The 12,938-nt window shown below is 34.9% G+C and overlaps 1 protein-coding gene across 1 annotated transcript in view; it reads right to left on the bottom strand.

Moving 5' to 3' along the window:
* The window catches only part of LOC145674418 (uncharacterized), a gene marked incomplete in the record, with an annotated part of 974,191 nt that overhangs the window by 78,273 nt on the left and 882,980 nt on the right, over positions 1-12,938 (bottom strand). Inside the window, 1 exon segment of the mRNA XM_081744455.1 lies at positions 10,748-10,911. Within this exon segment, the coding sequence (XP_081600581.1) occupies positions 10,748-10,911 (164 nt within the window).

Here is a 12,938-nt window from a genome sequence, read left to right as displayed (position 1 = left end):
CGGTGGCTCACTGGTAGAGCGCTTACCTCTAGTATGTGAGGTTCCTGGTTCGAACTCTGGCCAAGTAAGTTTGTACTGTATAACATCATGCCCATCAGTTTCCTCAGTGTACTCCCGTTTCTTCTCACATTTTCATTTCACCAATTCTTCCATTATCATTCACTTGCGTCAATCATAGTCTCCTTTAGCCTAAAGGACATAATCGTTAGACGTTAAACTCAAAGATTTCATTTTCATTTCATTTCATTTGAACGCATACTCATGGTTTCACTGTTTATGGTGAAATCACTGTTCCAAAAGTGAACGAAATATAATTAATAATACAAGGTAAGAAACATAGATCTTAAATCTACAAATGATCCTAATGAAAAGTTTGATAAACGAGCAAAAAAGATCTACAGAATAATTGATAGTGACTAACTTTCCAAGCAAATTAGTGGCCCAGAATATGAACATTTTATGTTTTTCTTTCCTTCTTCAGATAACGAGAAGCACTGAAGAAAAGGAAGATGTTTAATGAAGAAGTTTTAATTAAAGAAAAGGAGGAAACGAAGACTAAACATATTTTTAAAAGAGTTTCCAAAAGCGAACTATGACATCGTCATGACTTGGATGTATGTCCTGCGATAAACTATAACTTTTTTTGTAATTTGGCATGCGTTACAGCCAATACATAAAATTGAAGAGAAAACAAAACAATATATATTCAAAAATATCCTCAAGATTTCTCATTTCCTTCGGTGTCTTTAAGAGACATTTACAAATTGAAGGTAGAGAGAGAAATATTACATGCCGTCTCACTCAAATGAAATATTTTCGAAGATACTGTGACTTAACTTCTGTCATCCCTTTAGTTGTCTTGCTTTGTGTGTCTTTTGTATAATACCTGTTCCAATTTTCCGATTCTGAAACGGAAAAGGCACTTAGCCAATCAAAAAAATCAACTTAAAACTCATAGAAGTTCGACTATCCAAGAACGACTTAGTACTCTTGGATGTGTATCAATTGGACTCAAGACTACCCCACTAATAATCTCAACGATGTAACTAATAATTTTACACTCAGAAAGGCATGAAAAATGAAATTATATGAAGAAGAATGTAAGTTGGCTTGTGTTATTTGAAGTAAATCTCTGGATTGCAAAAGTTATATTCCGGACTTAACAAACTTATAGAAAAGTAACATTTTGCTTCTGTACAAGACTAATTTTCTTTAATGAAGGGTTTTCCCTTGTTTACTGATCTTACCATCTTTGTGGTATTATTTTTGAATATCTCAAATGAAATATTGAATGACTATCATAACAGAACCGAATGTTGTAATGGCCAAAAATTTGATGTTACGTGACTGGATTCCTGTCTTCATTTTTAGCTTAAACACTTAAAAATATAAAGTTATAAGCAAATGTGTGATACTAATTGCCCGATTCTTATACAGTAAAAACTCTCCTAAGTAATACTTCTCAATAATAGACAGCTCCATAATACGGGCATTTTTTCACTTCTGGTTGACGAAATTCTGGCTGTTAAATTCAACTGGAGATTAAAAATTGTGAAATCAGATACACAAACTCACTCTCCTCATCTGGTACAGAAACGAATTGCCACAAGAGTGGAAGAAAACAATCATTATTCTAATTCACAAGGCAGACGATAAAACTGGTATTGTAATAATTGTCGAAGCATTTTTCTTTGGTCAACATCCTATAAAATCCTCTTACACACATTTTGAGCCCCTACGCAGCAATAATGGAATGGGTCACGAACTTCGTGATTCGAGACCCGGCAGACAGGCACATGGCCCACCAGAACCGTTAACTCAGAAAGACCTATAATCCGGAGTGACTCAGACAAGCCCATATCTGGAGTGACCCAGTAGGACCTCGAGATGAAACATCGTCATACATATGAAGAGAATGAGTGAGGTTACTAATGCAATTTTAACAAAAATGATTCTCTCGTCTCTCATTGACTTTTCAGTAAATATAATTTTCTTTTTCGTTTCTTGCTTTCGTCTCTGGTGTGTCAAACATTGCACTAAAAGATAACTAAAGGTTTATCAGAGTACGTCGGAATCACAGAATAGATAAGCTACATGTTTCTCATATGAGGATTCGTCAAAGTTTAATCGTTTAAAACAGCGTTTCCCAACCTTTTTCAACTTGCGGCACACTACAGGTGTAATTTGAATTCTCGCGGCACACCAGTATTATATATATATATATATATATATATATATATATATATATATATATATATATATATATATATATATATATATATATATAATTACGGTTATTATTTGTAAATATAAAATAACGTGGTGGTATTTTTCTGTGATTACTGATCTCCTTCTTACAGAGAAGAAAGCTCGATCACTGGTTTTCCCCCGTTGTAAATCATTATGCTTATTTTTCAATTTAATTTTAAAATAGAAAACAATTGCAATGAAATATAGGACTCGGGTTTTTAAAAATCCACTTTCTCTTTCAAAAACTGTATCTAACCTTTCACTAAAAAGGAAGATCACTAAATAACGAACAAATAAACAAATCTCCTGTACCTTTAAAACACAAATGTAGGTAATTTGTATGCATGTTTGCTTTGTTGAATTTACTGAATGATATGTTAAAATTTCAAGTTACGAAATAGCCTGCAATAATAAAGAAGCAATAATGGTCATGACAATGATAAATATTTATACGTTTTTCAACATTAAAAATGTACAGAAAAGTAACACAGTATGAAACTTAAAATTGTTGATTTATAGTAGAGGTTCATAGTAATGTGAAATACAATATACATTTTCCCCTATGTCTTGCAATTTGGTTCCTATAGAATTAATAATTTGTTTCGATTTCTTCGCGGCACACCAGCGGCCCGTTCGCGGCACACCAGTGTGCCGCGGCACACCGGTTGGGAAACGCTGGTTTAAAATATAAAAGATACCACTGAGCACAAACAGCATTCTGTTTACTCTTTTTCTATATACTATATTCGAAAGCCACGTATGGGAAGAGTAATAAACGTGAAATTATAATTGAAATATTGAAAACATGGTGTTTTGAGTAATAAACACGAGACCATGAATCAAACAAATGAATGTTCGAGCCCAAGCTGTGAACATCGTTAATCAAATACAAAACTCTGCAGTAATGCTGTAGAGCGGATATTTTGACTGCTTTTGGGTCTCCGAGTCTGTCCAGATCAACGACTCTGTATAGGTCTCCGGGTCATATCAGGTTTTAAAAGCGAGACCCTGATCCGGATATCCTATCAAAAGTCGAGACCTAAGTCGGTGACCCATAACCTATTCAATCATTGATTTCATATTTATCATTGATTTATATCCACCACTGATACATAAATGAAATTATAGGGGGATTTAGTCAAAACTAATCAATTGTCCACCAGATATTTACCAACTATTTATCTTCAAATACTCGAAAAAATGGGAATACTATAACACGGTATAGCAATTAGTGATTGATTTCAGAAAGAGCTACGACTTGGTTAGGAGGGGAAAATTGCACAACATTCCTACTGACTTTTGTACTTCGATGAAACTATTTAGATTTAAAAATTAAGGTGTGTTTAAATGAATTCCAAAGTAAAGTGCAAGTAGGAAAATATTTGTCTATGAGCTTTCAGGTCGAGAAAGGGCTGAAACAAGAAGATGAATTGTCGCCATTATTATTTAATTTTGTTCTGGAATTTGCTATAAGGATAACCAAAGATAGAACCAAATAATATTCACAGGTTGTGGCGTACGCTGATAATGTAAATCTGATAGGGGGTAATATGAGGACAATAGAAAGAAATGCAGGGGCTCTATTGAGTACCTTCAAGGACATGGTTTAGAGGTAAACGCAAAGAAAAAACTAAATGCATAAAAATTTGCCGTGACCATAATATTGGAAATTATACATACGATTAAATATCAAATAATACTTTCAACAAAGTGGATACTTTTAAATATATACTATTAACATTAACAAACCAAAATCATATCCACGAAGAAATTAACTGTCGATTGAAAGCAGGGAATTCTGTTGAAGAATTTCAAACTTAAATTATAAAGAACGATCATTATATCTGTTGTGCTGTATGGTCGTGAAACATGGTCGCGTTTCTTTGAAGAAATAATGCACAATGAAAGCATTTGAGAATAAAGTTGTAAGACGAATATTCGGATCTAACAGGAACGGGAATAGGAAATAGCGGAAAGTTCATAACTAGGAATTCCATAAATAATACCGTTCACCAAACACCGTTAGAATAGTCAAATCTATGAGATTCAGGTGAGAAGATCATATAGCCAGAATGTATTTTCAAACTTTTGACTGGAAACCCAATCAGTAAAAGACCTTGATAAACCTAGGCGCAGATAGGAGGACAATATTTAGTTACAAATAGGAATACAAAGAAGAAACTGGATCCGGTTAGTTAAGGACAGATGTCAGTGAAAACTGTCTGTGAATACGTCACTTAACCTCCGGATTCCAAAGGCTACAGTGTTAGTTATTTAGTTACGGGACAGAGCTCTCCCTTTTTAAGGATACTCTCAAATATGGACACGGACAGTTTTGTTTTCGCCCAGCATTTTAATGGGCTCTTCATAGCAGACATGAACTTGTCAATTCATATATATTTAACTCAGTAAATACTTTTTGCAAATTCAAAATGAATCGATGATTGCTGAAAGCACTCGAATTACAATTTTCAGAAATTTGATTCATGAACTTTACCGATTATTTAGTGGTGTACGTAACTTTGTGTACACAAAGGGCAAGTTTAGGACAGCATAAACACAACATTGAACTTAGGTAGAGCGCAAGAAAGATCTATAGTCCTGGGTTTTAATAGTTTTTTCTTTAATAAATCAAAGCTACATAAAATGTGTTTAAGTTCTTCCTGTAATCATCGATTCAAATAAATCCACAGTACAGTACAGAGACATTACAATAAATTACAAACAAAAACGAGATCCGCAGGATATTCACGGCTGACAACTATTGCAGGCTCTTTCCCAAAAAATTTATAAATATGATGACCATTAAATTTTCAGCTGAAAACGGGACAGATTCCGGCTTTTTAAAAATTATGAGAAATGAAAAACAAGTCAGTGGATAAATTAGTTCCTGTTTACCTTAGCAATACTTAACACATTTATATTGTAATATAGCATAATATATGTATATAAACTATAATATATAAACAGCATTTAACTTACAATATAGTAGGATATGATGCTTCCTGCATTTGCTCCTTTGCACTAGCTCGAATCCTTGATATTACATTGAGTGAGAACTTGACTCTTGAACTGAAGAATGCCAGAAGTACTTCTCACAAGAACCTATGGGACTTTTAGACCTATCTTTGTTCTTATGAGCGCCCTGATATCAAGACTACCCTACTCTCTCTTTCTTTGTTAAAGATCGAGGTCAAGTAAATCGATATTTATGAAAAAGGAAAGACACGTTGAAGTTTGTTCAACAAACAAGCAAAGGAACTGGTAAAACCTCTGCTCCTTTCGAGCAGTACTGCGAGCTACAGTCATATTTAATGTAGGGAATTTCAGTTCAATATTTGCCTTTTTGTTATTATCAATTATTAATACCTTTACAAGGAGTATTACTTCTTTCACTTGCATAAAACGGGGCAAATACTACTTTTTCATCTACTGACGGGACGGCCGTGACACGCCCCTAAAACGGGACTGTCCCGGTCAAAATGGGAGTATGGTCGCCCTATTTATAAACCTTTATAGTTGATAAGTTCTATTTATATTTTCAGTATTTAGTAATAATGCTACAGAATCTTATTGTAATATTTAATTCTTAGAAGAAGACGTGAACTTGAAGAAAGTAACTGCACATATTGTGTATTTTATAGTACTTCTCCACACGTATTTTATAGTACAGTTATAAACACATTTCCTCAGCGATACTTTTTTCTATATAGAAAGCATTTTCCACCTCACACCCCCATTAATTTGTACAGTAAGCACAGTACTTTGATAATAGCGTCTATTTACATTTATAACTAACGTGCTTACTATTTATTGCATACAAATACAGCATGATCTGTGTGTAATATAAATTTGTGTAATATCTTCGTAACGAACACCTCCCATTTACGGTTAAACAATTATGTCCCATTGATGTCCGTTGTTCAGAAGTTTCACTGTTATACTGTAATTGGAAATTGCAAGTCTGTTGAAAAAATTAATAATATTGTTTTCCGATGGAAAAACAAATGTGGCGAACTGGTTTACGTATCCCCAAGGATATAATACGTTCTTTTTGTAAGTGTGAACAGGTTCAAACCCTGGCAAGGCTCCAATATCTCAGACTAAAAGATAAACTATGAAATAATTCGGATTCCACTTTAACAATAGATCTTGATTTTCTTTCATACTTTGCGCATTTTATAACGATGTAAAGAAAAAGATAGAAAATTACAACTTTTGCAAACAGTTGTGGTGAGTATGAGCTCCAAAGTGTTAAATATAAATTTTCATATAGATAACGTACATGCAATACTATGAACACATGTGTTAAATTACTGGGGTAACAACGGTGGTCTAAGAGAGTAACACAGTAATTAACCAGATAACACGAGATTCTCAGTATTTCCTTCTTTATTTAACTGAGGGGCTCACTCAATCTCCACATAATAAATCACAACACTTAACTACCAATTATCGGTAAGAATTTTAGTTTTTTACAGTTCCAATACTTCATATACCAAAATCCAATCATATCAATTCCACAGATCACAGAGATTGTCATATGAAATAGCATTTTCCAGCCAAACATACCCTCTCCTTCCCGTAATGAATACAATATACATCAAAAGGCTCTAAAAAAACATTGAACACAAAATATATTGAAATATATATCTTCTCCATACATATATATGTATATCTCTTTCGTGTGGTCGTCTATAGCTGCTCTAAGTTCGCTTATTCTTGAGTAAATGCAGCAATGACAAAATCTTTATCAATATCATTTTCGTAGCTGCAACGCTGAACACTTCCACAAGTGTCTACTTCCCTGCTTTGCAATGTTCTTTAGTTCCAGGTTTCATTTTCTCCAACCATTTTGAAAGCTTATCTTTAAAATCCGGTGTATTAACTAAAACGTTCTGGGATTTCTGAGCTTTTGTGTTGTTGTTCTCTTTGAAACTCTTGTAAGTTTTTAGACGAATATCCATCTAAATCATTATCTGATGTCCTCAATCCCCCCCCCCCAAAAAAAAAATTGAAGACTGATCTCCCCAATCTAAACTAGCTTTAAAATCGTGGTACACTTCGTTATGTTGATTAAAGAGGTTATTAGTACGACCAACTTAAATGGTATCTCACTGAATCAAATCCCTCTAACTTTGTAATACCTCCAGTTTAACGATGTCCAACAGAAGTTGTGCAACCTCTACCTATGCAACGATACTTAATAATTTCTCAGGCCTAGTGACCTTCTTTCGAGATTGTGGAATTTCTGCTTTCGCGATACGGGTGATAAATTGAGACTAGGACATGATTTTGTTTTTACAAAGTGATTTTATTTTCTACATCTAAAAGAACTTCTTATGGGCGGAAGTTTACTTTGAGAGCTTGAGGTTATACTTTGAACAATGGAAGATATTGTTCAATTATTACCGAATGTTGAATGGCATACACGTCAATATTGCCCTGGTTTAAAGATTTTCAATCGTTGATCTGTCTTCTTCGTAGCTATTACAAGCTGGAGAGCTTTTTGAAAAAGTAAGGTCTTTTGTGGTAATTAATTTCCTTCTCATGTTCTCATTAGAGATTCCAAACACAAGTTGATGTCTCACATCCTCATCGAAATAGTGAGAAATACTCAGTAGAACGCTTGTTTGCTGAATACTAAAACAAAATTCATCGATTGTTCGATGATTCCTTTTGTTGTATTAAATGAACTTTGTAACGCTCAGAGGTGACATTTGTAGAAGCTACACAATATTGCTTCATCAGTAACTTAATATCATTACACGTTTTTTTTTCAGCAGAACATCAAGCCAGCAAATAACCCGAAGTTGGTTGTAGCCCTCCTCGCCCATAACCGCTAGTAACATTGGAATCTTCATTTCATCAGATGCATGAATCACAATGCAAATCTACTCGAATGTTTCAAGATTACGTTGAATGGATGGAAATTTGTAATATTAGCCACTTTTGGAGCATATAGTTCAAAAACCGATTTGTGTCAGTGTCAAATACTAATTTTTACGTGGATAATGTAATTATATGAAATACTATAAACAAGTATGTTAAGTTACTAGGATAGTAATGGCGGCCAAAGACAGTAACAGAATAATCAAGCAAATTACATAAAGTAACCCGAGATTCTCAGTAGTTTCCTTCTTTATTTGACTACAAGGGTTCTCTCGACACCTACACAATAAACCATAATACTTAACTACAATTATCAGTAATAATTTCACTTTCTTATAGTTCCAGTATTTCACAAATCAAAGTCCAATTAAAAAATATAATCTATGTTTTTCCATAGGCTTTTACTCATCAAACATATCAACTCCAAGTACACAAAGTTTGTTGTATGAACTAACATTTTCTGCCCAACACAAAGTTAAGTCTGTCCAAAATGACTTATATTAGTGTCAAATCCATAGTTTTCGGAATTGCCAAGCTAATTGGTGACAGTTCTGATGACACGCCCAAGTAGTTTAAGTAAAAAAAAAGTCATGTCAGCTGACCAAGGAATTGACAGGAACAACGCCGAAGGGATTGCTCTTCCGTATTTATTTATTTCAATGATTTCTTTACTTTCAACTTTGATATATATATTTATAGACGTTATCCTTCCCCTATGAAGAACTTGTATTTCAGCTGTCTTTAATAATAATAATAATAATAATAATAATAATAATAATAATAATAATAATAATAATAATAGTAATAATAATGTCTGTGAGTATATCTGTCATCAGATTTTTGCATAGATAGAGTGACCTAAGACTCACCAAACTTGGTACACAGATTGTTTTCCACCAGATACAATCACTTACGAAGCCCTATTTTCGATTTTTAGCTCGGAGGATCGGATTTAGGAGCGAGAGTACACGCACATTTCTGGCGGTTACTAAGAACATACAATATGGTTTGTATGTATCCAATATTACGTCGTGGTTGTGCAAGTTTGCTTAACGGTACAGAGTAAATACCCGGGCAATGAAATAGTTGTGGTGAAAATTTTAAGAAATTATCTTTCATTCATTTTATCCAAGTTGGAAATTAAGGCTGGCAACAACGGGTGCTTACTCACTCTGTTCAGGTTCTGAATTAAAACCCGGCAATAAAAGGTCTTGCAGCTAGTGAAGATAAAATCACTAGTACTCTACAGACTTAATATATTGTAGATTTTTTAAGTTAATGAAAGACACATGCATGAAATAAAAGATCGTTGTAGCTGTATCTCGAAAAGCATCATCCAAAATAAAACTATTTGAGCCGTTTCCGAGATATTCATATTTAGCAACATCTATCTAATCAGTTAACAATCCTTTCTGAAGTTTCGTGAGAAAATTGAATTATGCAATGTATTGTTGGTTTGGTAAGGATTAGTTGGTTGGTTCAACTTTAATGTCCCTTTTTAGAACAAAGGCTGTATGAGACATGGATTAACAGCTTTAAATATATTAAAATGCACATGAGCTCCGACTGGGAAGAACGCCTGTTTACCACACTGAACACGCGTATACTAACACTATAACAATTTTTGAGAAAGTGATCGAAAAAAGTCATTTAAGTAGTAAATTAAGGTAACCTTCTGGATTTTTCCAAGAGAAGTAAATGTATACCATAAATAATTTAAGGATAATGTAAAATAGATATTTGAAATGTGAATACAATCGTTTGAGTTACTTTTAAGGAAAGTTCATTTTTTCGGTCTTTATTATGCGTTAAACTATCCTTCTTTTCAATGGGAGGTAGAAAATTTTAAGTCTTCCCTTTCGAGAATTTAATGCAAACCTTAAGTTTGAAAATTCGTCTGGATACGTTGGATGGAGTGGTTTCTTGACTTATGTACGAGTCTTGTCCAACTATCACCGGTCCGCTCTGTAATCTCGCTTTGTGATTTCGTAAGTGGAATTAAATCAAGCAACTATGAATGAACTTTGACACTTTAATGATCTTAATTTCAAATTAGAATACTAAGTTGTTGTACATTGTTGTCAGAAACCCTTTAAAGCAATGGTTTCCAACTAAAGGGGCATAAGCTACTGTCAGAAATAACTGTTAAGTAAGAACTACTGTTTCACTCAGAACAAAGCTGGTGAAAAATAATATTGCAATACAATGGGATGCAGAAGTTTTGCTAGATAGATATAAATTGGTGAGATTATTATTATTATTATTATTATTATTATTATTATTATGATTATTATTGAAAAAATGATAATTCAATGCTGCATCTGAAATCGCAAAAGGGTCAAATTAAAGTAAGGAAGAGATGTATGGCCAGTTTTTTAAAACAAAACTGAACCTACCGATGGACAGACAGACATCCAGAAAAAAAAGAAAAAAAAAACTTTTTTGACACGTTGAAGCTACAGAACAAATAAATTCACTAAAATTTGGATTTATATATGTTTTGAAACTATCACAGCACTTTCTTCACTAATCAGCCGCTTAAAACTAACGAGTGAAATAAGAAATGAATTTTTTTTTAAATAATAATAATAGAAAATTTTATTACCTTGTAATCCGATTTCAGTCTTATAATCCACATACAGTCCAATGGATACGGATGATTTACACTGTAATCTATTCTTTCTTGATCAATATCTGTGTTGGATATTTTCCCTTCAATTTGGTCATCAATTATTATTTCGCACCTTTCAGATGGAGGCTCTGGGAAATCTGTAAAGATAAATATAATAATATTGCTTTAATCTTTTAAATATGTTTTGAACTTTAGAGTTTAAGTTTGAGAAAAGAAGGTCTGCTATTGAAATATAAGATTAGAAATTTCAGTTCAGATTAAAGAGAAAGATTTATTAACAGTTATACGCTGATCACTAATTGCATTAGAGACAACAGGACAGTTGCAGAAACCGACCTGCAAGGGCTCCACCCGTACATGTGAATGAAACGTATCGTGCGTGTACTGCTGCAGTGCGCTTCCTCTCTCAATACCCGTGTCAGTGCAGTGGTGATGAGCTGAGTGCATTTGACTGTGGTCAAATCCTAGGGGCCAGACGACTGGGTGGCTCGATTTCGGAAGTGGCTGTGGCACTCGAATTTTCAAAGGCAACTGTGTCAAAGGTGTATCGTGAGTATCTGACTTCCGGTAAAACCTCACTCACACGGGTAAACTGCTCCGGTCGGTAGCGTTTCGATTATAGGTATAGGCGCTGACTGGCCAGCATAGTAACAGCCAACAGATGGGCTACAGTGCGCCAGATCGCGGAGAGGTTCAATGCAGGACAACAAATGCGTGTTAGCAGCAACAAAATCCACAACCACCTACTCGCCATGGGGTACAGAAGTCATCGGCCAACGCGAGTGTCCCTTCTAACCGCAAAACACAGGAAACAGCGTCTATTATGGGGAAAGGAACACCGCCACTGGGGCGTGAAAATGTGGAAAAAGATTCCCTGGACAGACGAGTCATGTTTCACATTGGTACATGCCGATGGACGGGTACGGGTGCGTCGCCAACCGTACGAAGCAATGGATCAACCGTGCCAGCATACCCGGTGGTGGAGGTATTGTTATCTGGAGCATGTTTACGTGGACTGAAATAGACCCTTTAACACGTGTGTTAGGATCCGTTACAGGTGAACGCTACCGCGATTTTCTGGAAGATCATGTGCTATCATTTGCTCGGTTGCAACATATGGTGACCTCATCTTTCATCAGGACAATACATCGGCCCACCGCTCAGGGATTGCATCAGAATGGTTTCATAAGCACTCCTCTGATCTGGCAACACTTCCATGGCCGTCACGGTCACTGGAGTTCATTTCCATCGAACACATCTTCGAGCTGTAGATCCTCTTCCGACCAACCTGCGGTCTCTGTGGGAGACTTTGCAGCAGATATGGATTGAGATGAGGCAACAACCCTTCAATTTCCACTTCAGTAGTGCGTAATATAGAACGGTAGCTACAATTTACCGTGGCATCTGAATCATTTAACCTAGATGCACCAACATATTTATAAAGTGAATACTGGAAAGACAGCTTCATTCGATAGAAAAGTACTTTCTGAATATTAGGAGTCACGGTAATCAACTTAGAGAGAAATTTAAAAGAAGTGGCAGGACTAGATTTGGAAAGCTGCTAAAGCAAGTTAAGGTGTCAACTTTTGCATCTGAGAGAGTTAAAGTGACATATACCAAAGCACATAACACTATTGAAGAAGTGAAGCTGTCAAATGGAATATTTGGACAGATGTGTTTCTTAGCCGTGAGGAAGAAACTAGATCTTGCACAAATCCTGAAGCTTAATCTCACTCCAATTCCAGTACCACTGACACACATAGATTGATCGATGTTCAAAAGTGACAAGTCTCAGTCACTTTATCTTCTGGAGAAAACAGCTGAACTTGTAACTTCCAGCACAACGGAAATCATCACAATCATTGATGACGTGTTTTCCTCCACTCTCTACCGCTAAATCTTCTAGGAACGTATGATAAGCTTTCAACTGCTATACTCATTCTCCTTTGCACCAATAGTCAGAGAGGAGTTGATGTAATTTTTGACACATATTATCATCAATCAATCAAAAACTGTGAAAGGAACGAAGATATGATGATACTACAAACTGTTATGTATTGCGAGTTTGCGAACAGAGCGGCATCGTGATTTTTTTTATGTAGCTCTAAAAACGATAACTTCAAAATGAAGCTTAATTAATTTTTGGCAGAAGATTGGAAAAATA

This window comes from Thermobia domestica, chromosome 2, assembly GCF_964235325.1.
Source record: "Thermobia domestica chromosome 2, izTheDome1.hap1.1, whole genome shotgun sequence".
Classification (NCBI taxonomy): Eukaryota; Metazoa; Arthropoda; class Insecta; order Zygentoma; family Lepismatidae; genus Thermobia; species Thermobia domestica.
Note: the sequence above shows the minus strand (reverse complement) of the source record. Positions and strands in the feature narration are given on the sequence as shown.